The sequence below is a fragment of the Protobothrops mucrosquamatus genome, unplaced genomic scaffold (assembly GCF_001527695.2).
Source record: "Protobothrops mucrosquamatus isolate PMUCROS unplaced genomic scaffold, P.Mucros_1.0 scaffold233, whole genome shotgun sequence".
Taxonomy (NCBI): domain Eukaryota; kingdom Metazoa; phylum Chordata; class Lepidosauria; order Squamata; family Viperidae; genus Protobothrops; species Protobothrops mucrosquamatus.
In genome coordinates, this window is record NW_015386584.1 from 257,640 (window position 1) to 284,699 (window position 27,060).

The 27,060-nt window shown below is 35.1% G+C and overlaps 1 protein-coding gene across 1 annotated transcript in view; it reads left to right on the plus strand.

Moving 5' to 3' along the window:
- PIEZO2 (piezo type mechanosensitive ion channel component 2) overlaps positions 1-26,635 on the plus strand; it is a 133,122-nt gene extending 106,487 nt beyond the window's left edge. The window contains exons 33-52 of the mRNA XM_015814256.1: positions 605-667; positions 1,332-1,498; positions 1,945-2,099; positions 4,534-4,929; positions 5,605-5,863; positions 8,442-8,624; positions 9,416-9,665; positions 10,672-10,804; positions 12,248-12,395; positions 12,506-12,720; positions 12,970-13,128; positions 13,814-13,961; positions 15,622-15,810; positions 15,956-16,048; positions 16,920-17,092; positions 18,145-18,268; positions 21,714-21,718; positions 21,886-21,965; positions 23,769-23,949; positions 26,349-26,635. Coding sequence (XP_015669742.1) covers positions 605-667; positions 1,332-1,498; positions 1,945-2,099; positions 4,534-4,929; positions 5,605-5,863; positions 8,442-8,624; positions 9,416-9,665; positions 10,672-10,804; positions 12,248-12,395; positions 12,506-12,720; positions 12,970-13,128; positions 13,814-13,961; positions 15,622-15,810; positions 15,956-16,048; positions 16,920-17,092; positions 18,145-18,268; positions 21,714-21,718; positions 21,886-21,965; positions 23,769-23,949; positions 26,349-26,601 — 3,374 coding nt within the window. The 3' untranslated portion in view covers positions 26,602-26,635. The remainder of the gene's footprint in view (positions 1-604; positions 668-1,331; positions 1,499-1,944; positions 2,100-4,533; positions 4,930-5,604; positions 5,864-8,441; positions 8,625-9,415; positions 9,666-10,671; positions 10,805-12,247; positions 12,396-12,505; positions 12,721-12,969; positions 13,129-13,813; positions 13,962-15,621; positions 15,811-15,955; positions 16,049-16,919; positions 17,093-18,144; positions 18,269-21,713; positions 21,719-21,885; positions 21,966-23,768; positions 23,950-26,348) is intronic.
- Positions 26,636-27,060: the final 425 nt, after the last annotated feature.

The following is a 27,060-nucleotide window of genomic DNA, read 5'->3' on the forward strand; positions in this document are numbered from 1 at the left end:
TGTGCTTTCTGCAGGATGAATAATGGGATGAACACCCTTCAAATGGTGCGGGACTACCAGTATGAACAGATTTCCAGAAAAAATGCAGACTATAAGAACCATTTGCGCTTCAGTTTGAGATGCAGACAACACAGGCTCATCCCCAACAGCCTGCACCTGTGATCAGCAGTGAAGAGACACAGAGCAGCTCCAACTTCTCAATGACTACGCAGTCCTTTCACAGTTCCAAGAAGGCTCCACACTCATTTGCACTACTCAAGTGACCCTGAAGACACAGATAAACCTCCAAATGGCCTCAACTACTCTCTAAAAGAATGCAAATGACTAGCTGTCTGCAAGGAATATAAGTCCTTCCATTCCCCACCATCCAGGCAGAGCTCTTGAAAAAGCACCTTTGGGACAACTAGAGTGTTGGTTTTGGTTTGGGGAAAAAGGTAATGTTGGTCAAGCAATCAGTGCAAAGTATTAATTTAGCAGTGTGGCATCATTAAAAAGCTTCATTTTGTGTTCAATAAATATATTTAATTATGTGTTCAGTAAAAAAAAAAAGGTAATTGAAGTCAGTAAGTCTAATTTTGCTCATTCTTTCATTTTGATTTGTCAGTTGAAATAGATATGGAGGGTGCAGAAAGAGATGAACCTGTCAAAAGTAAATCTGATGGCCCTGGTAAGCAAAGAAGCAAGCTAAGTTTTTATTTTAAATAATAGCAGCTGAACGTGCAGCTCTATTATCTCTAAAATAAAGATAATAATCTTTATATACTGCAGAATTTACTGATATTTGTATCTTGAAAATCACTTAAAATGTTAAATGTTATATAATTCAAGCTAACTTCCAAACATTAGTTGGAGTCTGGCAAGTTGTTCAGGTACCATTTTCAGTTAAAAGGTATTGCAGTCATAATCATTTTTCATATCAATCACTACTTTTTGAACAGAAAAAATACTGCTGAGAGTGCAAATAGTACATTGGGTAGAAGATGTTGATTGACTACAAAGTGATTTTAAAGCCAAATGCAAAATTTAAGAAACATTCTGGCAATAAACATTTTTGTATAAGCAAAGCAAAGTCCATAGCATGATCTAACAATTATACTAATAGATATTAAAATGAAATAAGTTTAATTCTGAAGTTTTGCTAATCACTAACCCTTGGAGATAGAAAAACTATAGAAAACAGTGTCATCGTGTGCACATCAAATAAAGAGTATGTTTTCCTGAGTTTGTTGGAACTTACCCTCAGATAATGGTTCATGGTTCTGATTTTTGTTATAACATTCATAACTGTTGAGTATCATTTTGTAAAGCATGTTTTCCTGTTTCTTTCTCAGATAATATCTTTAAAAGAATATATAACATTTTGAAGTTTACCTGGGTTCTTTTTCTGGCGACAATAGACAGTTTTACAGCTTGGCTAAATTCAATTTCAAGAGAGCATATTGATATCTCCACAGTATTAAGAATTGAGAGATGCATGCTAACTAGAGAAATAAAAAAGGTACTACAACGTATTCATTTATTTTTCATAATGGTAAAAAAACAGATATGTGATCTCAGGTTTAATTTGATTTACCTGTTGGAGGGCGGTTAGAATCTTATAAATAGCAGCTTCGTTGTATTTTCTTCTTTCCTGACACGCTAAAATGAATAATTTTGGTTTTAGTTTTGTTTTATTTTATGCTTCTTTTGCTGTCATAAAGTATGCAGGAAAGTTTTAGGAGTGACATATAAAGAAAACAATACTACAATACTCATGCGCCTCATATTCATGAGACTGCAGGATTTTTAATTGACTTTACAACTCTTAACTTGGGGCTTATTTTTTTGTCTTTTAAAAAAAGATCTCACGAAACAATTGACAATAAAGTCTTTTTTCTATTGCCCTGATTTGTCTCCTAAATGTTAGCCTGCTTAATTTCCTAAATTTCACATTTTCCTTCCCAGGGAAATGTTCCAACTCGAGAGAGTATCCATATGTATTACCAGAACCATATAATGAAACTTTCTAGGGAATCAGGATTGGATGAAATTTATGAGCCTGGACAGGCTGAGAGGACTGCAAGTTTAGAATCAGCAGCTTCTCGTGACAGTGAATCCAGGTATTCTCTTACAATGAGCACAATAATTCTAAGTAGATAGAGTTGATCTTCATAAATATATAAACATCTAGTAATGAAGCATAGCTTGTAGTTGATGCTAAAGCAGCATAGAATCTTGCACTATTCTGTTTAAAATTTAAAAGATGATAGCCAACATATAATTAATTCTTAAATTTTCTTATGGTAAGAGTATATAAAAGCAGCAGTGTGTTTATCTAATAAAGCATTATTTTTGAGGTGACACTCTTTCAATAAATGTAGTATTAAAAAGTTCACACTTTTAATACATAATAGCCCTGTGTATTAAAAGAACACGAGAGTCCACAAATTATTCTCAAATAGCAGATTCTTAAACACAGTGACCTACAGTAAAACTGATTCCTATATCATTTATTTTTGCAGCATTACAAAAGATTAGTGCTGCAGAGATCTGTTCCATTTGAGAACTGACTCTGACCCTATGAGTACTTCTCATTTGGAGGAACTTCTATATTTGTTATTCTGTGCATAAAATTTCCATTTTTAGGGCTGGATCAGATGGACAGAATACGTTCATATGACCCTAGGGTCCTATGGTCAGATTTTGTGCAAAATGTTCTTAATTCATTTTAGAGAAAAACATTTTTCTTCAAAAACTCATAACTAGTATCATGAAAAATGGATACCTACTATCTATTCCACAAAGCTGCTGCTTACACATTATTTATACCTGATTTGTTTCATTGCTCTCAGGTATGTTCATTTCTAAGCTGGAGAAAAATAGAATTAAAACCTCCCCAAATGGTTGTGGCTATGCTGGGATAAAGACAATTGCATTTTTTTAAAAAAAACACCAATATTTGGAACTTAAAATAATATAGCACCCTTTTAGTTTTAGTATAGGCTATTTACAATAACTTTAATATATTTGGCTATATCTTTTTAAAATATTGATTTGTAGTACCTAATGTACCTATACGTTTCTCAACTGCAACATTTTTAGCTACTGATAGATTAAAGAAGCTAAAAATGATGCATTTTATCAATCTTACTAGAATGCATGGATTCCATTAGTCTTACACCATAAATATGTTTACATCCTACTTTCTCCTGGCTTCACATTTTGTTATTACTGATCTTGTGTGGTTATCAGAATAAGAATAGTATACTTTGGCACCAAAAAGCTTGTTGTCTTCCATTAAATCCTTTTTTGTCTATGTCTCCATTGGTATTTTGCTTGGCCAATCTGCACGTTCACTATTGAGCCACATCAGGATGCCATTGGTATATAACATTCTCTTTGTAATTGTTTGCACTGATAGCTGCTGCACGGAAGCAACTACACTGTTGTTGTCCAGGCAATCTACCCTTGATGATTTAGATGGTCCAGACCCTATTCCTAAAACAAGTGAACGTGCACGACCTAGGCTTCGTAAAACATACAGCATGGATATGTCCTCCTCATCCGCTGACAGTGGCAGTATAGTATCAAGGTGCTTAATCCTTGCATGCTTTTCACTCAATTATCCCAACCACTCTATATTTTGGCAATGTAAAATGATGTTTGCATTTTTATAAGTAAAACTATTTGCATACTCATTTGAAGCAGCTCTGTCTTGTTTTGACGATAGTAACATGTCGTATATTTATGTCGTTTTCATACTTTCACTTTAATCCTTATATTTTTGCTCTCAGAATTCTTAATTATATGCTTGTTTATAGTTTTACTTTTTAGTTAAACTGAGAGTTTGGAATGCTGCATTCAGATGCTAATTTATGATTCTGGTTCTCTTCAGTTAACATTATTGCTCACAAAAATGTTTAACTATGGCCAAGGCACAAGGGATCTTTTTAAAGCAGAGAGGATAGACCATTCATTGTATGATCCCAATTCATTTATGCATTATAAAACATATATCATGAACCTGTTCTTCATACACAAGTAATATGTAACATACATTTAAAAAGTACCTTAACATGCATTAAAATAAAACATGTCATGGGGTGTTTTTAGAACAGGCCTGTTATTTAATTTGATTTTAGCATAGAAATTATTTATTTATTATTGTGGTTTTTAGTATCGCCTGTTCACCGCCCTGAGTCCCGTAAGGGAGATAGGGCGGTATATAAATTTAATAAATAATAAATAATAATAATAAATAATAAATAATAATAATGGCATACAACATAATTATACAATCCCAATGATGGTTATTGATTAATGAACAGAATCATAATAACTTCTAAAATGCTGAAGCAAATCAAAACTTTTTCAACATGAAAACATTGGGGGAATGCGAACATTTCCAAATCTGATGTTGTCAAGTCCACACTGATTTAACAGTGAATATCCAATGTAGAATCAACTCAGTTTTAATTTTAAAAAAAGAGGGAATAAATATTATTTGTAAAGTAAGAAATTGACAAAAATATTCTTTCTCCTTATTCTTGACAGTGAGGCTACCCAAGTCACTATGCTATATTCCCGTCAGGGAACGGCAGAAACTATTGAAGAGGTTGAAGGGGAAGACCATGAAGGAGAAGAGGCAGAACCTGAACCCATAGAGGAACATGAAATGGAAGATTATTGTATGGATTCTGAAGGAGCTGCATATATTTCTGATACAGATATGCCATCCTATTCTGGTTTAGATGGCATTGCTGAACCCCCTCCTTCATATAGCAAAGCTGTGAGCTTGGAACTTTTCCCCTTAGATAGTTCCCAGGATGATTTATCTAGTAGAAACCAAATGATAGTGAGCCCAGATGAAAATCAGTCTGAAAAACCAGAAGATTCCATTCTTCCACCTTTGACACATGAACTGACTGCAAGTGAATTACTACTTAACAAGTAAATATCCATGATTAATTAAGTATGCAAATTAGGTACAGTGGTGATGAAAATTCTTTGTGAAAACATTTGGCAGTTGGGGATTTTTGCAGTTTGTTTAACAAGCTGAATTCACTTGACATTCACTTATCTTTTCAAATACCCTGATTTAACTGGATTGCTTTAAATGTAATTGATTTATATAGTACCAACTTTTTGTCTTGATTTGGAAAATAAACAAGCTAAGGTATAGTTTATAACTTGATCTGTGAAATTAGTTACATAGCTCTTGAGCAATACTCTGTTATGTAGAAGCATTGCTATTATTTAACAAGAGCCATGGTGGCGCAGTGGTTAGAATGCAGAATTGCAGGCTAGGTCTGCCCATAACCTGGAGTTCGATCCTGACCAGTTCAAGGTTGACTCAGCCTTCTACCCTTCTGAGGCCAGTAAAATGAGGATCCAGATTGTTGGGGGCATGCTGACATTGTAAATCACTGTAAATCTAAGTGCTTTTGCGATTGCTATTACTTACAGATTATTCTCTAGAATAGGATTTCCTGCCATAAGTAGGGATTGGACTAGAAAACCTCCAAGTTCCCTTCCAACTCTATTATTCTATGTTCTATGTTTTAATTTAAAATATTTACATATAATTAGCTTATAAAATCATGGCATCTAATTTTATTCCTATAGAATGTTTCATGATGAGGAACTAGATGAGTCTGAGAAATTCTACGCTGGTCAACCTCGACATTTGCTTCTTATTTATGCTCTATATAATACACTTGTAGCCCGCTCAGAAATGGTGTGCTATTTTGTGATCATTCTTAATCATATGATCTCTGCCTCCACAATTACCCTTGTGCTTCCTATCCTCATCTTCCTTTGGGCAATGCTATCTGTTCCGAGGCCTAGCAAACGTTTTTGGATGACAGCTATAATCTATACCGAGGTATGTCATTATTCAATAGCTGTTGAATAACCCTTTCAATGTTACAAGAACTTTGTCTTCATTTTTGGTTTAGAAAGAGACTGGAAACATCTGCTTTCTGGTTTTAACTAATTTCAACTGTTATATTTAAGCTTGAGCAAGTTGTAATTTGTTTAAAGTATGGTTTCTTGAAAGAAACCATAATCAAATCATGGCTTTGAATTCTGACTTTTTTTAGTAACCAGTAGTGTCAACTAATATAATTCATGGTTAGATGTATGCTTTAGGTAATTATTGTAGAAAGCAGATGCAGTCTTTATTGTGACCCTGATGGAGGAGGGGGAAAAGGGGGTACTCAAGTTCGAATCATCTTGCTTAATGCTAAATTACCATAGTTTCTAAACCACAACAGACTGCTTTATGCACAAAAAAATTCATAATATGTAAAATGCATGAGCTACAATCTATCTGTTCACATTGTTAGACCTAAGTTCTCCACATTTCTTATACTGTATTAAAGGCTTTTCACCAGGCTGTTACCTAGCCAGTTCATGCAAACCAGAGATTTTTCTTAAGAATATCACCCAGTCAGAGATGGCATTCCTAGGACAGTTGCAGTCATCACACTCAGAATGATTATTTTACTTTAAATCAATTTATGTCAATAAAATATCACTAAAAGTAATTTAGTAATTGGCCAAAGGGAATCCATATATTTCACTTCTCCCAGGGTCCTCTGAAATTGTAACCTGACCACCTAAATATTCTTTAAATTGCCCAAAATGACTGGGTCTAATGAGGGCTTCTTGAAAGGGACAAGCTACCACTCTTTATATATTGGTGAAACCATTCCCTCCTTCAACCCCGGTGGCGCAGTGATTAGAATGCAATATTGCAGGAAAATTCTGGCCACAGCCTGGAATTTAATCCTGACAGTGCTCAAGGTTTACTCAGCTTTCCATCCTTTCAAGATCGGTTAAATGATTGCTGGGGGCAGCGTGCATAGAATGCTTTTATACTGTAAACCTCCCAAAGAGTAAAGTGCTATGGAGCAGTCTATAAGCCTAAATGCTATTGCTACTTAAGAATACATTTTCCACCAAAGCCGCCTTGCAAATGGGTGTCCAGCCCCAACGTCCTCAAGATAAATAGTTGTCTGTGACCCTCGAAACAAGATCACCAGGATATTATCTGTAAATGTATTAAGGGCAGAAAAGCAATTATGCTTTGCCACCCTTACTACCATGAGGTAGGCCTTACTAGCTGCTCTAGGTTATGCTGAAGTGGATTCACCTCATGTTATCCCCTAGCAGCATTCTAGGCATCTCTTCCTTCATTTAACCTCCTCTTTAAATCACCAAGAGCCCCTGGATCCACAGGAAGAGAGAAGCTGTGTAAACACAAGCTAATCTAAAGCCCCGACTGGGCGTTCATTCCAAGAGGCAAATAAGGCTTCAGCCAGGCTGTGTGCCACACTCTCAGGAACAACCCCAAGCTCTCCCCAGAACCCCTATCAGGTTGACTAGGCACCCACACACCGATAGAATAAGTCCATCCTCCTTGCTGAAGAGACACACATACAAGGGCAGTTGCAAAGAATGGCAAAGGATTTAGCATTTCCCTTAAAAATGTTTGTATATGTGGATATGTATGTGTGTGTGTACCTATATGTGTACACATAGAGACACAAAAACATATATATGTAGGTACAAATGTTTTTAAGGGAGGCTGCTAAATCCTTTGCCATTCTTTGCCATTGCAAAAACGTTATTTTCGGTGCCAATGACTTTAAACCTAGTCTAAAAAAATTGAGAGGATTACTAAAAGCCTTACAAAGATTCAGTATAAACAAAAATACTAACAAAGCTCCCCATCTACACGGAGTGTCAAATGCATATTTTTATCTTCAATCCAGCACCCCTTTTCTTCCTAGGGTCATAAAAATGGTAAAAAGTTGTGCCAGGCCATTTTCTCAGCTTCCCGTTCCCCTTTCTCTTTTTTCTTTTCCCTCATCTGAAATTCCCAATCCTGTAGAGGCACATCTTGGATCCTCTTTTGTTTATATTATTTTGTTTCATAGTAGTGCTTCAGAATGTGGAAACCTCTTTGGTTCCAAACTGATAGCACAGAACCAAAGACAGTTTTGAAACTGGAAGTGCAGATAGTGCAAATTTCGCTTTACATCATAGAAATCATCCAGTCATACCCATACTCACTCAGCATGGGATCCACCAGTGGAATGCCGCCGATAGGCGTCTATCCATTCTCTCTTTGAAACCTCTAGCAAAGAGAATTGACTACTGCATGTGGCATCTTGTTCCAGATGTTAGGCTTATTTTAATAAGGGCTAGAAAATAATAATATTGTCAGTCTGCTTTTGAGAAATCTGTTAAGAAATCCAGTGATGTCAGCAACAATGAAGAAACAAGGCAAGAGATTGCCTAGTAATACTGAAATCAAGTTTTCCTTGTGAATTTTTAAGAAGCATATTGGATTTCAGCTTCCTTAAGTATTATAGATCTATAGATCTTGGTCTTGTTAATTTTTCTGTTTAATATGAAAATGTTATCTTATTAATTTTTTTCTTTCTCTCCAATAGGTTACAATAGTGATAAAGTATTTTTTCCAGTTTGGATTCTTTCCTTGGAATAAACACTTAGAACTAAAAAAAGATAGACCTTATTTTGCTCCTAATATTATTGGTGTTGAGAAGAAAGAGGGTTATGTGCACTACGACCTTGTTCAACTACTTGCTTTGTTTTTCCATCGGTCCATTTTAAAGGTATATTTTTGTTTTTTATTTTGTTTTGGGGAAAAATAGTAAAACTGTCAGCATATATATCTGAACTTCTATTCTTTTTTTTTTTTAATAAAATAGTGCTCCACTAAACCAAAAAAGAATTACTTACTTACTGATTCAAAAGCATTGGAAAGCAACTCTATGCAAGAGTCCTTGAATCACTCAGAAGTTTCATGCTCAATTTATCTCTCACAATCTCAGTGCTGAGTCTATGGAAAGGATTTATATTCTCAAATTTTCATAATTAAACTCTTTGCCTTTCGCAAGTACTAAAGAAATCTCTGAAGATAAGCATTTTACCCTCTCCTAGTGTTGTAAAAAGCAGCTCTACCGGGTTGGGCAAGAAGAATGTGTCCCTCAGCTGAGAAAAATATTTGTACATGTGTCTTTGTGTACATATGATATCTATATGAATGACTGTGCAAAAATGTATGAGGACAACAGATCCTTGAGGCCAGAAAAAGTCAAACTTCAGTCCCGTAGTAATTATCTAACCCTACTCTAAAGGTCATGGCATACCATTTCAACTATAATCATCCCACATACAAGGCTATGAAATCCAGGACAACTAAACAGCATTTCTGAAAATAAAAACTGATTATAGCACAGAAGTTATTAAAATGAAATACTTTTTGTAATAATGTTATCAGAGGTTAGATGACAACACTAAATCCAAAGCGTTGTATAAAGTGAAATAATCCAAAACACTCAATGTCTAGCTATAACAATTAATATCAGTAATTCTGAAGATACTTTAATGTTGTTCTTTTTAGTGTCATGGATTATGGGATGAGGAAGATGGAGGAGACAATGGGAATAGTAAAGATGACTCAGATGACGAGTTGGCTGAATCATATAGAAGAGATTCTGCTGACTCTTTGATGTCAGTCAATTTGGCAGCATCTGTTGAATCCATACATGTCCATTTCCCAGAACAGCAAACCGCCATCCGCAGGAAAAGTTCAAGCAGTGGCTCACATTTATCACAGAGATCCAGCTTCTCCTCTCACCGTTCAAAGAGAGGTATGACTGGTGACACCAGGACTCTAAACTGGTCTGTTTTGTATTTGCCTAAGCTTTTCTTTCAAAAAAGAATGTAGCAAAGAATAACCATTAAATCACAGACAACAATGAACCTTATATTAAAGAAAGCTAAGCTTAGATAGTTATTATAATATGTTAACCTATTATTTTCTTTGAAGAACTATTTTCTCCCTATCCTATTAATGCCACAAACTTAAATTATTTTAGGCAAATAATAAAAAACATTGTATGTAATAGGAGGAGGAAGGAATATTAGGTAAATTTGCCGCTTTGTGTTATCTGAAAAAAGTCAGTTTGAAATAATATGAAATCACTTTAGAATTAAAATATGAAGCTCTGGTGCTCTCTGAGCTTGGTTGTTATTTGCCGATATTTCATTATCCAATCAAGTCATATCTAATAGCAGTAGCAATAGCACTTAGACTTATATACCGCTCCATAGTGTTTTGCAGCATTCTCTGGGCAGTTTACAATATCATCATCTTGCCCCCAACAATCTGGCTCCTCATTTTATTGACCTCGGAAGGATGGAAGCCTGAGTCAACCTTGAGCCCCGTCCGGATCAAACTCCAGACTATGGGCAGAGTTAGCCTGCAATACAGCATTCTAACCACTGCACTACCAGGGTCATTTTAGAATTAAAAGTTTTCATTCCCTAGTTGCTGAATAATGTGAGTGAAAGGTGGATTTCCAAGAGAGAAGAATGCATCAGCATGTTTTTGCCATTTTGGTCTTCACTACAAGTTAGAATGATCCCAAGCACAGGAGTAATAACCTGAGAGAGATTTTCTGTTTGTTTTGTTTGTTAAAAAAGAATTAATCTTTTATTTCACATTTTGCTTTTTGTTATTAACTGTAGTTTAAAGGAATCTATTTTTCCAAGTGTGGAAAAAGAAAAAGGATATGCAGATCCAGGGTTTTTTTCCCTTTTCTTTTGAGCTTTCCCTTAAAAGTGCAATAATTCTTTCTCCACTTGTATTTTCAGGAAGTACCAGCACACGCAACAGTAGTCAAAAAGGAAGCAGTGTATCAAGCATAAAAAGGAAGTCAAGAAAAGAACTTCTGATGGAAAAACTGAGAGAACAATTTATCATCGCAAAGGCATTTACAATTAAAAAGTGAGTAATTACACATATCAAATTTCTTGAAATAAATGCTGAATCCAAAATGTGTTCAAAATGTTCTAGGATTGAAGAAGGGGCCAGAAGGAAATCTGTATCCATTTTATGTCACTAATGAACTCCAGTCCATCACTGATTGCTAAGGCAGACCTATATACTTGATTGCCAAGGTAGTAAGAAAAGATTTCAGGAAAATGGGAAACAGATTTTTCCATTCAGTATATTAGAGACACATTCCAATACTAAATCACTAAGACCACAATTACTCTGTTTCCTTCCTTCCTTCCTTCTTTCTTTCCTTCCTTCCTTCCTTCTTTCCTTCCTTCCTTCTTTCCTTCCTTCCTTCCTTCCAGCAGTAAATACAAACAGTCCCCCACCAAAGTATTATTTTAAGGTTATCTTGTTTCTAAAATATTAATAAATCATTTTCTGCATATGTGAAGAACCTATAAGGCATCCATAGGGGTGTCAAGTTTCTAACATCCCTGTTCCAAATCAAGCCTTGCAGTTCTTTGCTTGCTTTAAATTATATGTGCTGGAAGAAATTAAATATCCTAAAACAAAGGAAGCTAGTCTGTTAGTTGATAATTTAGATATCTGGAGATACAACTCCCATGGCAATTTTGACCCGAAACATTTTGAAAGGAGTTCTACTCTTTCCTTGGAGGAATCAATTACAGGCAATTGTCATTTAGTGACTACAGTTAAGATCCGCCTTCCATTACTAAGTGAAGCAATCGCTTAGTGGGAAATTATGCTACTACAAATGTGCATTCCGGCTTGAAACTAATCAATTTCATACTCTTGGCTTTTGTTTGCTTCCTATCACTTTGGAATGGCCACTCCTGCATGGGAATAGTTAACAAAAAGGGAAATAATGTTTGTATTTACATTAATTGGAAAAGAAGAGATTACAAGAAAGTAAGCAGGAACAAAGTGGGGAATTTGCATTGAAAGAATGTGCTGACTCTAGCAGCCACCAGCGCTACACAAACAGTCTGGAAATTCCCCATTATTTGGAATCCCTTCCTCTCCAATCTCTTTGTTTTGCAAGGGGAAAAAAACACAGGTCAGGGCCAAGACAACACTTACTGACTGTAATGGGAATCACATGACTCCAAAAATTGTAAATGATTGTAAACTTTGAAAGGTTGCTGAATGAATGGTTGGTAAGTGAGGATTATCTGTACATTGATTAGGATCAGATCAAGAGAAAAACATTTAAGCCCACATTTGCATGTTTTTTACTGAAATGAATTCTATTATGTACTGTAGCTGTGTCTACCATTGGAGTCAGGAATAGATCAAGGGTGAAGACAATGAAGGCCTCCATATTGGGCTTCACATAATATCTGTGAGGCAACAAACGAAATTCTAAGCATGTGCATTTTTCCACAAAATTACTTTGTAACAATGACAGTGACTTTTGTATTATTTCAGGGCGCTTCAAATATATCTGCCCATCAGACAGTTTTTCTACAATCTTATCCATCCGGAATACAGTGCTGTGACAGATGTTTATGTCCTGATGTTCCTAGCTGATACTGTGGACTTCATTATAATTGTCTTTGGATTCTGGGCTTTTGGGGTATGTTAATAAGAATTTGTGTGCTTGAGTAAGTAGTTATTTTTATAACTATTATAACTATTATAAGAAATAACTTTACTTCCTTTGTTTTCTTTCTCTTTTTTCCCCAGAAACATTCTGCAGCAGCAGATATTACGTCTTCATTATCAGAAGACCAAGTCCCAGAGGCCTTCTTAGTGATGGTACTAATTCAGTTTGGAACCATGGTAGTAGATCGGGCACTGTACCTGAGAAAGACAGTCATGGGAAAAGTCATCTTTCAGGTTATCCTCGTTTTCGGCATACACTTTTGGATGTTCTTTATCTTGCCCATAGTTACAGACAGGTAAGTGCATCGTATTTAAATGATTTTTTTTGTTACTTTTTTTATTTATTACTTTTTAAAAGTGACCTGTTCATCTACATAATGATAAAATTTATCTCTTATGAATGATTGTATTACATAAATAAAAAAGATAATGATATTGTGAAAAGAAATGGCTAGCTTTACTACATTTAAATAATATAGAAAGTATTCATTTTATGAAAGGTATATAAAAATGCATTTGTTTTCTTGATGTGTTTTGTGTTATAGGAAATTTAGTCAAAACATAGTTGCCCAGCTTTGGTATTTTGTGAAATGTGTTTATTTTGGATTATCGGCATACCAGATACGTTGTGGCTATCCAACCCGCGTACTTGGCAATTTCCTTACAAAAAGTTATAATTACGTAAATCTCTTTTTATTCCAAGGGTAAGTCTTTGAGTCTGTATAATATGTCTTTTTTCTTTTTATTTATTCTTGCTTAATATTATAGATTGTACTCCACCAAGACTTACTCATAACAAAGTCAAATGATCATGTCACCTTAATGTTTTCTTTAATTTGGAAATGCTATGGTAATATGAATTAGATGGACACCATTAAATTTACACTTGATCATGAAATCAATTTTAATTCATAAATGGACCAATTATAACCCTTGACTATACACTTCTACTCAGAAGTGAAAAGGAAACATTTTTTGGACAAAATCTTCTAATTTCTTATAGGAGAGAAGGGAAATTTGGGGCATCATGCTCCTCTTGTACAAAAGATTTTAGAAAATTATAGGCAAATGGAATATTTTAGCTAGTCTTCATCCTGGTACATGAATGGTGTTAGAATTAAATTCTAGGTCATCCTATATCTACATAAAACAGTTCTAAATGTTTAAATTAATCTATCTCCTTTTTTCTGGATGATTATGTTTTTATTGCAATAAATTATGGAAATAGTGCTTCCAAAAGTGATAGTGGTGATTGGGGGGGGGGTGTTCTCTGGAAGCCACAAAATGGAGGGTGTGGCCTGCATTTGGCTCATGGCAATGAAAACCTCTTATCTCTCTCTCTGTGCCACAGAATATCCCAGGCTAAAACTGATTCTTTTTCTTTGGCAGGTTCCGCCTAGTCCCTTTCTTGACTGAATTGAGGGCAGTTATGGACTGGGTTTGGACAGATACCACATTAAGTCTTTCCAGTTGGATCTGTGTTGAAGATATTTATGCTCATATATTCATTTTAAAGTGCTGGCGAGAGTCAGAAAAAGTAAGAAATTAAGTGTTTATTTTTTCTTTGCAACCTTATAATCAGGAAAAGGTTTACCTTGTACAGTGTCAAAGAGAAATATGATCATATTTCTCATTTATCCATATTAGATTAATGGTGTTTCAAGCTTCCTAGAGTTGATGGGATTGCAACATTAATCTCCATTTTTTACTTCCATTCAAAGGCATTTGTTTCTGTGTATTTTTATATCTGTGTATTTCTATATACCTGTATGCAGGTTCAAGGGCATAGGAAAAAATGATACTTTTAAAAAAGCAGAACTGATAGAATACGTAAATATTTATTATATGTAATCAATATATAATAAATATGTAATTGTCCAAAGAAAACTCAAGCTTTATTTAATCCATGGAAAAAAGAGTTATAACTGAAAGTGAGCCTGTTCAACATAACTTCATACCTTTCTCAGAAATAGTTTCTGGATGCACCACTGTGGTATCCAATTTAGAGTATTTTAGAACTCTTTTCAGTGAGACATTCCCTTGGAAGACCCAAAATAATGATCAGAGCTAAAACTATTAGGGCTTTGTATGCAGCAGTTAGATTTTTTAATTAACAATTTCAATTTTTTTTCCACTAGGAAAGCAGTATATAGTGCAGAAGTGTGGGTTAGGATGACAGCCAGGCTGCTAAGCTATGTACCACAGAATAGATACATTAAAAGAACATCTATTAGTGCTACAACCTGTAGCATTAATCTGAGCAGAAGTTTATTTTCCCTCAGTAAGTATCCATTAGTACAATTATAATCAGTTATTTAAAAACAGAAGGGAAAATAAGAATTAGACATTTCAGCTCCTGCAATTTTCTTTCATTCCTATGGATCTGAAATCTATAGCAACTATGAAATAATGCTTTTCATTGGAATGTTCTTTAGACAAGCTATTCATTCTAAATTCACATTTTTCTAAGAAGCATAGTATGAAAAAGATAGTTCTTTTTCATACTTTGTTTAGTTTACTATTCCAAAGTTTCAAACAAGCCTTTTCATCTACTTCCGAACAATGATGATAGACAGCTATACAATCAAATTCTAGAGGTTACGTATATGTTGAGTCCCTGAATTACAAGACCTTTATAAGAATTCTGATATAAGACTCCTTTGGCACTTTCTACAAAAGAGCATTTTGCAATATAAGCTTTATGGGTCAGAGTTCTCTGTGTTAGCTGACCCCAAATAGTAAGAGCTGCTTGAATTGCAGTGTTGCTGTTATGGCAGATCTTGCATGATGAATTAAGAAATATACTTTGCTACCTCTAGTTTATGAAATCAGTTACAGCCTACCTGGGAATGTGGATTTCATTGTCAATGTCTGCTTGCTATTCTAAAGTTTTATTGAAAACAAAAGTTTAGACTCTGTGGTTTTAGACAATGACCTTTACTATTGAATTCACTATTCTTGCACAGGTTGCTGGACTGTCTCAGTTATAGTCATTTGGATAATATTAATTATTTAGAACATGTGTGGTCTGACAAGAAACTGTGGAATCTCAATATAATAAGGACTCCACATATGAACACAGATTAAAGTTCAAATACATGAAAAATGTGATTTAAAAAATTAATATGTTTTTAACTCTTTTCAGAGGAAAGAAAAACACAGGCATTTATTTATTTGCTTTTTTTCTCTTTTTCCAGCGATATCCCCAACCAAGGGGCCAGAAGAAAAAGAAAGTTGTGAAGTATGGAATGGGTGGCATGATTATTGTCTTGCTGATATGCATAGTGTGGTTCCCGCTGCTCTTCATGTCTCTAATTAAATCTGTTGCAGGTGTCACAAATAAACCTCTTGATGTATCCATCACAATAACTTTAGGAGGTTATCAGGTACAACCTGTTAAAATGTCATGTGTTATTTTCTTTCATATGCTAACATTTATTATAGACTTAAATTTCAGCAAAAGAAATCATTGATGTATATTTACTGAAAGGAATCATTAGTGTGTACAGCAACTTTTATGTTATTTTCCAGCCTATTTTTACAATGAGTGCCCAGCAAAGTCAACTACAAAATATGACAAATAGACAATTTAAAGACCTCCACAGAACATTTAAGAAGGATACTGTAAGTATTTCTTTAATAGTACCTATAAAAATAATATTACTAATGGCAAGCAATTGTGGAAGCATTCAATATTCTTCAAATTACCATTGTGACTATGTTATTTATTTAATATTCCATATGTACTGCCATTCAGAACATATCCATGCATTAATCTGTAAATCCAGTTAATCTCAGTGCTTAATAACATGTAAAGGAGGAAGCACTAAATTTATATTAATGTGTATTTGGATGTGTGCTATACCCCAGCATCTTCACCTTTCTGTGTACAACTAGAGACCAACAAGCACACCAAGGACAAACATGTACAATAATTTAGTACTTGCACTAGCACAAATATGTGAATACACATGCTTCACATATTACACACAAATATTACACATAAAGGCATATCTGCAATGGCCATTTTAAATCAATCATTTAGTAATGCTTGTCTATTTAAGTAGCTGCCCTGTTGTAAAATAGGAATGCTGAACTTTTCATAAACTGAAAAATATTTTATTCATTTTCTGCAAACTAGTTAATCAGTTACATTTATGATGTTTTCATGCTTTTGAGAGAAAAGGAGAAAGTAAAAGAAAATTTGGCTCAGCTAGCTGGTCTCATGATTCTCTAGTAGTGGGTTTCCTTCACAGAATGTGGAGTATTGTGCTTTGAAGTGCTCTGACCATTCAATTAATTAGCATAACAATGTTTCTCATTTTGGTCCTTTCTGCCATTATGTGTGCTGTTTCTGCCTGTTCACTCATCCACTAGTCACGGCTATACATCTTCCACAGCTTGTCTCTCCCTCTTTCTTTGAATAATGAAACCTTTGATGAACACTTCTAGAGACAACAAATAGAGATAATTTTTTTCTTTTATTTTTTTAAAGGGTGCTTTACAGTTTCTAGAAAACTATGCTATAGAAGATATAACAGTGGCTCAGCTAGAAGGCAGCTCAAATTCTTTATGGACCATCAGCCCTCCTAGCAGAAAAAATATGATAAAGGCGCTCAAGGCAGATGATCCTGATTTTTCTTTGGTTATTTCATGGAACATTCAAAGGTATATCATTGATAGTATATAGGCTTATCACTTTTTTTGTCTGGGTGTGAAAGTGGTTAGAAGTAAAATATGGTAAAAATATACTTTAAGCATTTTACAGAATACCATAATCTGACTTAAGTGTACCCAGAAACTTAGCCTAAAACAAAGGCTTGTCTTTGGGATACATCTTATAGCAGTAAAGAACACTCAAAAGAATTTGATTTTAATAATTTCTTTTATATAAAGAATAGCAGTAATCATAGGCCTGGACTTCATGTAGCAGAAGTGGTAAAATTCAGCATTAAAATAATTAGCACTGAGAAAATGTGGAACCCATCAGCTGTCTGAGATAAAATGATGATGATGCATTTTGAGCATCTATGATAACTGCATATTCCACAATCCTGAGATATGAAAAATTATTCCTAAATATTTATAATATTGTATTCATTCTATTGTCTATCTGTCAATTTGCCATCTTGTTTAACCACCAATTTAATCTCAGTTTTACTGCTAGTGTATACTGTTGTAAGATTTCTACACTCTTATGGATGTCATAATTGTTTATGGAACAATTAGTGTAAAGGTTATTTGAACGAGGAGCCCAGTTTAAATATTTTACATTCCCAGTAAAAGTATGCTATTATGCATCTCTGTTATCTGAGTGTGTAAAAGACATGAAATGGCAGCCTTAACACAGAATCTTAGTTCCTGGAAAATTATTAGCATCAATTTTCTAACAGTATTATGGCAGCAGGGAACAAATATGAAGTTTTGTTTTATCTGTGAGAATGCCAGCCATAATTTATCTGTAAGAATACAAGCCACAGCCTAGAGTAGCCTCATGATGAGATAGGTGGCAAATAAATTTAATCATCATCATCATCATCATCATCATCATCATCATCATCATTATCGCAAACATTCATAGTATAGTCAGTCAAATTAGTATTTCAAAATTTCCTATCTAGTGTTTATGTAGAATATAACAATTAGAGAAATACAGTAATTTGTAATAAATGTTATTGAATGATTAAATAATACATTTTTATAAAATATTTATTATAAAGAAATGCCTCTCTTGGAGCAAAAGCAGAAACAGTAACAGATAAAATATCTCACAATCTACCAGCTGATACAAGAAAAAAAATTGCAGCGATGATGGAAAATCCAAATCTACATACAAACCACTTTGTGTAAGTACTTTTGGATATATTCTAAAATACAAGAGATTTTATTTCTTATATAGAAAAGTAGAAAAAGATCATGATTGTATTACATTTGTAAATATTTTACACTATACAGGTGCCATACTTTTCCTTCCTTCCTTCCTTCCTTCCTTCCTTCCTTCCTTCCTTCCTTCCTTCCTTCCTTCCTTCCTTCCTTCCTTCCTTCCTTCCTTCCTTCATCAGTAGAAAGAATGTATTATTCCACCTTCATGTTGACATTAATTCCTTATATGTTGGTCCCTAAATTGAACTAATTACAGAATTATAATCTTCTGGGTAGGATTCTTCATTTATGTAAATGCATATCAATTATCTACAAGGGCTTTTAAGAAGAACGAATACCCAATTTCAAACAGAAATATAGCACATCTGGAACTATATATAAAGAATGGGAAAAAGATTGTGGCTATTGTCTTTACACCCTTGTAGTCATTCATGTTTTTGAACTGATAATATGTGCTACATGTATTCAACAATAACATGCACTCGCATGTAGATTTGGTTGTTTTTATTGTATAATACTATCAAGAAAGCAGAAACATGTACAGGTAGTCCTCAACTTACCACAATTTATTTAGGGCTGACAGTTATGACAGTTGCAGTGTCCCACGGTCATGTGATTACCTTTTGCAAACTTTGACAAGCAAAGTTAATGGGGAAGGCAGATTTACTTAACAACCATGTTACTAATGTAATAACTGCAGCAATTCACTTAACAATTGTGGCAAAAAAAGGTCGTAAAATGGGGCAAAACTCATTTAACAACTGTCTTGCTTATCAACAGAAATTTTATTTTTTTTCCAACAAAATTTGTATTGGTTTTTATTTAACATGGTGGCAAGGCCATCAATTAATCAAAACAAAATCATACTTATACAATTCAAATTATTTCAATATAATTAACTCAGTTATACATATGAATAATCTATTATTATTTTAATGTATCCTATTTCCCCCTTAAGTCAATACTATTAACTCTATTTCTATACTCCCTCCCACCCCCATCCCCCCCAACCCCCCCAAGACTTCCCAGAACTGATTACAGGATTAAACATTCATCCTCCCAAATCTAAATAAAACTACCCAATATAAACTAATCTAATATAAACATACTTTAACTCATAAAAAGATAATCAAATATAAGCTAGTATAATCTATCTTAATATAGCCAATCCATCCCCACCAATCCCTTAATCATACAAGAAACTTTGCCATGTCTTCGATTTATCAATTATATATAATACATTCCATCACCCCTACAATTATATGTAATATACCATCACCCCTACAATTAATGCCATAATCAAATATTTATGATCTTTTAAAATAATAAGAAAAAAAGGGATATATCAGTTTTATTAATCTAAACCATCATTATTAATTTTCTTTTTTTTTCCTCTAAACAAAACCCTATATAATTTCATTACAAGATAATAAACAATAATGTATCTCCACTGCTTCCCTTGATATACAATACTATAATTTTCCATATATAAATATTTCTTTAAAATTACATCCCAAAGTATTAATTAATCATATCAAAAGTAACATCTCTTAGCCACTAAAATTCAGAAACCCCTTATAATTCCACAATTCCACCGATATACCCCATTTCCTCCTCCGAAAATTCTTTAAAATTAATCCCTTAATATCTCAATCAAAAGAACCTGTATAATTTCATTACAAGATACTCTTAAGAAATAAACAATAATATCCCCCAACTGCTTCCCTTGAAATGCAATACCATAATTTTCCATTTCTATAAGTATTTCTTTAAAATTGCATCCCAAAGTCACAGCTAAGTCCATCACTGCTTCTTCTCTGTATCCTTGTAAATTTTCTTTAGTTGTTTCCAATCCAGTTTCCGCTTTTGCAGCTATTTCTTCCACTTCTCCACCTTCCATAAAGGTCCTTTGATATCTCAAACAAAAGAACCTGTATAATTTCATTACAAGATACTCTTAAGAAATAAGCAATAATATCCCCCAACTGCTTCCCCTGAAATGCAATACCATAATTTTCCATTTCTATAAGTATTTCTTTAAAATTGCATCCCAAAGTCACAGCTAAGTCCATCACTGCCTCTTCTCTGTATCCTTGTAAATTTTCTTTAGTTGTTTCCAATCCAGTTTCCGCTTTTGCAGCTATTTCTTCCACTTCTCCCTCCTTCCATAAAGAAAAATCCAAATCTTCCTCTTGACTCATTTCCAGTCCAATTTCCACTTTTACTGGCTCCACTTTTTCCTCCATTCCGACCTCTATGTAATCTGCAGTACCATGCAAAGCAGATATTTTATTTCAAAACCTTTTATAAATCTTCAAACGAAGCCATCGGTGAGGATAAAGAGGAGATAAATTCAAAATTAAACTGTTGAAAATCTTTAAACAAAGCGGAAGTTCCATTAAACAAAGCCATTTTTCAAGCTTCTTTAATCCAAGCCTCGGAGAAAAAAAAAAGAGGGGGGGGGAATCAAAAATCCAAATCCAGAATTCTCTCCATTAAAAGAAAATTAGTCACCAAAACTTTCCATAAACCCAAAAAAATATGTCAATGTTACCACCCTAAGCCGAGGGGTAACAATTTCCCTCTTCATTCAGCGCTGCAGGAAAGTGAAAGTTAAAAAGGAAAGTCACTCTCATCTATAGATAAATGGCAAACCGCAGCCATTTTTTTTCCTCATTTCAACTTAACTTTAAAGAAGATGTTAATAAATTGAGTTAAAGTCTTAAGTTTCTCAAGTCCAGTTTCCCCTGGTCGGTTCCGTCTGCTTATTATTTACTCACAATTCTCTATAATTCGCAGAAGTGGAGGCAACGACTGGCTTTGTTCCCCCCAAAAAAAGGGAACAAAGGCACTTGGGAGACGGAGATCTCCCGGACTCCGGAGGAGTACCCAATTTCGCTCTCCCAAAATAAAGGGAGAGCTTTTGGGACTCTACTCCTATCCAGGAATACTCACCTCAACCCCTTCGCCCGGGGCACAAGGTTCCAAGCCGCTGAACAGCTGTTGGCTGCTGTTCATGCTGGCTCTGACGCCTTCCCAAGGGGACGGCTCCGAAAGAGCCGCCATCGGTGCGCCGTCCCACCGGAAGTCCCCAGAAATTTTAGACTCAATTGTGGTTCTAAGTTGAGGATTATCTGTATATATATGAAAATCTCTTTCTGCATAATTTTTGCTGTACTTGGATCATAGAAAATCATTTAAAATTAGATGAATAGTTAACTGTTCTAAAGTTTGTTTTAATAGAAAAATGCTATCCTTCTGATACCAAAATTGAGAATATTTTGATGATGGGCTAGCTGCCCTCAAAATTTCAATATATTGAAGAGTGATAAATTTAAAAAGAAAATGAATGTGGAATTTGCAACCTGGGGATGACACAAAAAATATTTGTAATTATAATAGTGAGCCAATGTAGTTTTGACTGAAACCAGGGAGACATGTTAAAATCATAAGTCACTTATGGTGCTGGAATGACTTTAGCCAGTCACTGTATGAGATAAGAAAGATCAACTATGACCACAAAACATTGTAAATAAATTTCCATTAAATATCTTTCAATCATGCTATTCCTTACCTAGGGCACTTGCTGGAGTATATCCACATTATGTCAAAGCACCTAGCGATAATGCTGCAAAACCTATAAAACAACTTTTGGAAGGTATGAATTTTTAGCATTCTTTCAGGTGATAAAATATTGTTTTGTAATTTATGAGGCTCCCATGTTGCAGACTAAGGGGTGGGGATGAATCATATTTAGAAACAGAAAAAAAATCAAATGAAATGTTTCATTTTGTGGTGCCTCGAAGAATAACAGAAAGTGCTGCTGTAATGTGTATTTTCTTGCATTTTACAATCTTTTAATGATTTATTTCCTGTGGCCTTGATTAAAGGATAATAAGAGGGTTTTCATGACTTTGCGATAGTATTAAATGCATCCTTCATGGAACCAGGTTTTCCTTATATTTAGGGGGGAAAGTATCTTCTTCTCTTTTGGTTTTACCACAACTTGCATTATAGGTAGTCCTCGCTTAATGACCCTACTTGGGACCAGAATTTGCATCACTAAGCAAAATTGTCATAAAGTGAATTACCAGATGACTGCATCTTTTAGTGACAGCACCTCTGGTTCCCAGTTATGGTCATTAAGCCAGAACCTCACACTTTTCTTGCCATGTCATGCTAGACTCTGCTTCAATTCCCCCCACCTGGCTGTCTCCCCCATCTCTTCCCTTTTGGCTGCCCTGCACTTCATCACCACTACCTACCCCTGCCTATCCCCCCCCCCCGGTCAGCCCTACCTGACTTCCCTTATCTTCTTCCCCTGCTGACACGGTGTGCCTGACTGAGGCAGCTCCTGGCCCTTTGTGAGGAATTCATGTGGCCTTGCAAAGCAACGGGGAGACCTTGTGAGGTCACGTGAATGTCTTGTGCAGCATTCCAAATGTGTCAGCAGCTGCTTCTGCTGGACACACCTCAGCAGCAGCAGGAAGAAGATGGCAAAAGTGAGCAGAGGGGTAGGCAGTGGCAGCAGAGTGAAAGGTAGCCAAAAGGGCAGGCGGGGGGGGGGGGGAAGGGAGATAGGCAGGTAGGGAAAGTTGAAGTACATGCTGGCAGTCATAAATGCAGGCAGCTTTCCAAGCACCAAATTTTTATCACATGACCACAGGGGTGCTGCAATGGCTGTAATTTGGAGGACTGGCCGACAGTACATCATCATAACTTTGAATGGTCACTAAACAAATGGTCATTAAGCAAAGACTGCCTACCAATTATAAGGCCTTGTAGACTGAAACAGTTTTGCTTATGCAGTATTGCTTACAATCAAGGAAGTGATCTTGTTCAGCTACAGCACTCCTGTGACTGCAGTGGAAGGTAGCATGTTAGGATAAGGCAGAAGGATTTCATTTGCTTCCTTTTATTTTCAGACATACTGATACAGGCCTTGATCAGACAATCTGAAGGCTTAAAAGAAGGATGGCTAGTTCTAAGTTTTCGGAAGGTATTCTCTTTTCTAGACACTAATCCACAGAGATATACAGAAGTGTATTTTGACATTTAAGTTAATTCTTCTCTGAGAACAGATGCAATGATAAACTTATCTCTAACATAAATTATTTTACAATTATGAAACATTTGTATGGTGTGAGGTCATTGATTCCATATTTTTTTTGGTGGGAAATTGAAAAAGTATTTTCTTGCTTCTCTAAATAGCTCATAAGTGTCCGACCTTTTGGCTTGCCTGGGCCGCATCAAGTGAAGAAGAATTATCTTGGGCCACAAATAAAATATATAATATAATCAATGTATACAAACACAATGTATATAAACATAATGTTTAAAGTTTATGATCATGTGGGGCCACATTACTAGCTGTCCAGGGCTGCATGTGGCCCACAGGCCGCAGGCTGGACACCTCTGGAATAGCGAATAAGGAGGGTGTTCCTTCTCTTCTTTTTTGTAGGTGGGAAGTTTAAAGATATCACTGTTTCACTATCCAATAATAATGTGTCTGGTGAACTTCATGAATGGTGGGTTTTAAATCAGAAGAACAAATTTTTGGAGTCAAATAAAACTAGATTGGAACTAATTGTGTTCAGTGACAAAGTCAGTCCTCCCAGTCTTGGATTTTTGGCAGGTTATGGGTAAGCAAATATTTCATGTTAACATTGTTTATGTTTTTGGAGCATTACTGCTTATATTTACATTGTATTAAAGCAAACTTTCCTCACATGTGTTCATCTGAAGGAGACTAGTTTCATTGTCATTATCTCTGAAGACCATGTCCAAATTATCGAGATATTATGAATGGCTGAAAAGATCAATTTTTAATGGCTATAAGATAATTGAAAACTCTAGATGATAAAATATATCCAAAAGAGTCTGTCATAACTATTTCCTGAAACTGTCATACATATAATATGGGCACCTATTCAGATGAATGGAATGGAATGGAAACAAAGATCTGTCATAATATTTGATGTTCAAATGATGTCAGGGGAGAAACACAAAAGGGAATATAATTCTCAACTATGTAATCAAAGCCTTGACTCTTTTTAAAATGAAATATGTATAAAAAATGGAGTAGAGCTTTGATCATACAATACAAATGAATAGAATAGAATAGAATAGAATAGAATAGAATAGAATAGAAAATAGAATAGAATAGAATAGAATAGAATAGAATAGAATAGAATAGAATAATAACTTTATTGTCATTTTGTACACTAATCGGCATACATTAAAATGAAATTTCGTTGCATACAGCTCTCAAGGGTCACCACCTCCGATATATACTTCATAAATATGACATACATACATACATACATACATACATACATACATACATACATAATTATGCATATACCTACATATATTATATGACACAGAGACAACAGTCTAGTTCAGTCTATGTATACATGTGCATGGCGAGAAAAACGAATCTTGCGAGTTTACCCGGTGGGTGGCATAGGGAACAAAGCTATTACAGAATTGGGTAGTCCTGCTAGAAATACTTCGAAACCTCCTCCCAGAGGGGAGCTACAGAAACAGACCGTAAAGTGGGTGTGTAGGGTCTCTAACAATGCTTTGAGCTCTAAGCACATAGCGCTTACAAGCAGCATCCTGAATACCAAGGAGCAAGCTTCCTATGATCTTCTTGGCTGTCCTTACCAATCTCTGTATGGACTTTCTGAGGCACTGCTGCCACCAAACCAGACAGTGATGCAGTTTGTTAAAATGCTCTCAATCGTACCTATGTAAAAAGCGGCCAGGACAGGAAAGAGACGTGCTCTCCTCATCCAATGCAGGAAACTGTAAAGTAGGTCCTCTCATAGCTTATATTGATTTCAGTAGATTCTGAAGGAATAAAGAAAGTGTTTAGATTCTGACTATTTGATTTATCATTGCTGTGCATTGGATCTCATGCTTCCAGCAGTTAAGGATCCATTTTGGAACATATACTCCAAAGAGCTCCAAGCCAGTTAAAATTGGTCTCCAAACTGTAGTTCAAACTGTTAGTTTTTGGTAGCAACTATTATCATATCTGATAACATGTTTGGGCATAGGTGTGTTTGCTTTTATACATTTTAAAATCTGATTGTTATGACTTCTTATCACATCACTTTTATCCTTACGACCATAAGGATCCTGTAACTGAATGAGAACATTAATGGTAATGTTTTACCATTAATAAAACAGAATCAGAAATTGGGCTGAATCCAGATTAGTTACATTTTAATTGAAGAATTTATTGGGGCTGAAGGCTCCCATACATAATTTATCTCACCAATTTGCATAGGGTTAAAATATAGGCAACAGAGTATAATACAGCCCACTCTTTTCAACATTAGTGAGTGTGAAGGCTAGAAGAGCTTGAAAGCAGACAGGTGTTTACAATAACAGTATACAGAAGTCAACTACCCCCCCCATCAGAAAAAAAAAACATCATTCAGGCCATTGGGGCAGTCAAATGGGAAAAAAGAGATGCAAAATTTTAACCAAGCTTGAGACTTACAGTTGGCAGTTGCTGATTTTATGTTCTACATATTGTCCTTGACTTACAACCATAAATGGACCCGGAATCTTGGTCATTGAGTGAAGCAGTCTTTAAGAAAGATGTCACATGGCCACTTTATTTAACAGCTGCAATCACGGCACTCTCAGTTGCAGTTATTAAGCAATCTTGTGGATTAATCTTGTGGATTATTAAATAGACAGAGTCCCAGGTAAGGAGTGCAAGATGCCATGGGGAGGGGGGGAGAGAGACCAAGGTCAGGTGTGAGTTGGGGTTTGCTGTGGACAAGTCCTTCAGCTTTGGGGCTGAAAATCCCTGGCAAAATCCAAGGAGGACTTTCAGCTGCTCAGTGGAGAGACACTTGCACACTTGCACAGCCTGCGCCAAGCCATCCCGCACCTTACCACTTTCCTGAGGCATCCTGTGCCCCTTATCTAGCCATGCTGCATCTCTGTACTAGGTCTGTCTGTCTCTTTTCAAATTATTGCACATTTTAAAATGTTAATATTTTTTTTTCTTCTTTTGCAGAATCATGGGTTTATATGCTTCAGTTGTGCTGGTAATAGGAAAATTTGTCCGTGAATTCTTCAGTGGAATCTCCCACTCTATTATGTTTGAAGAGCTTCCTAACGTGGATCGTATCCTAAAGCTGTGTACAGATATCTTCTTAGTGCGGGAGACTGGTGAATTAGAACTAGAGGAAGATTTATATGCTAAGCTAATATTCCTGTACCGTTCACCAGAGACTATGATCAAATGGACTAGAGAAAAAACGAAGTAATCTAATTGGATTTCACAAAATTTGGAAAATTTTTGGGGAAAAAAGAAGCACAAAATTCACTTTTATAATTGGGAAGCGATTTTTTGTTCATGGAATTTGCTTGCTTCCTTAGAAAGAATTTTTTTTTCAGATGCAACTATTATTAACATCAGAGACTTTTTCTTTTCGATTTAGTGAACAGCATTATCTGCAACCACATCTAAGTTAATTCTAAGCAGAAAAAAACATCAAAACAGAATATGAGATCTTTTGTCTGAAAAGAAATCTTGAACTGTGCAATTTGCTGTTTAACATCAATAATTCTCAAGGATCTACTACTATGATCCAAGTTGCCCTTCTAGGAAGTCCAAGGCAATTAATCACAGTTGGTGCTGAAGGCAATTTTATTATTTGCATTTCTAGGAAAACAGATCTGTTAAAGACTAAACAGCCGTACAGTTTTGGAGGGGAAAAGATCAA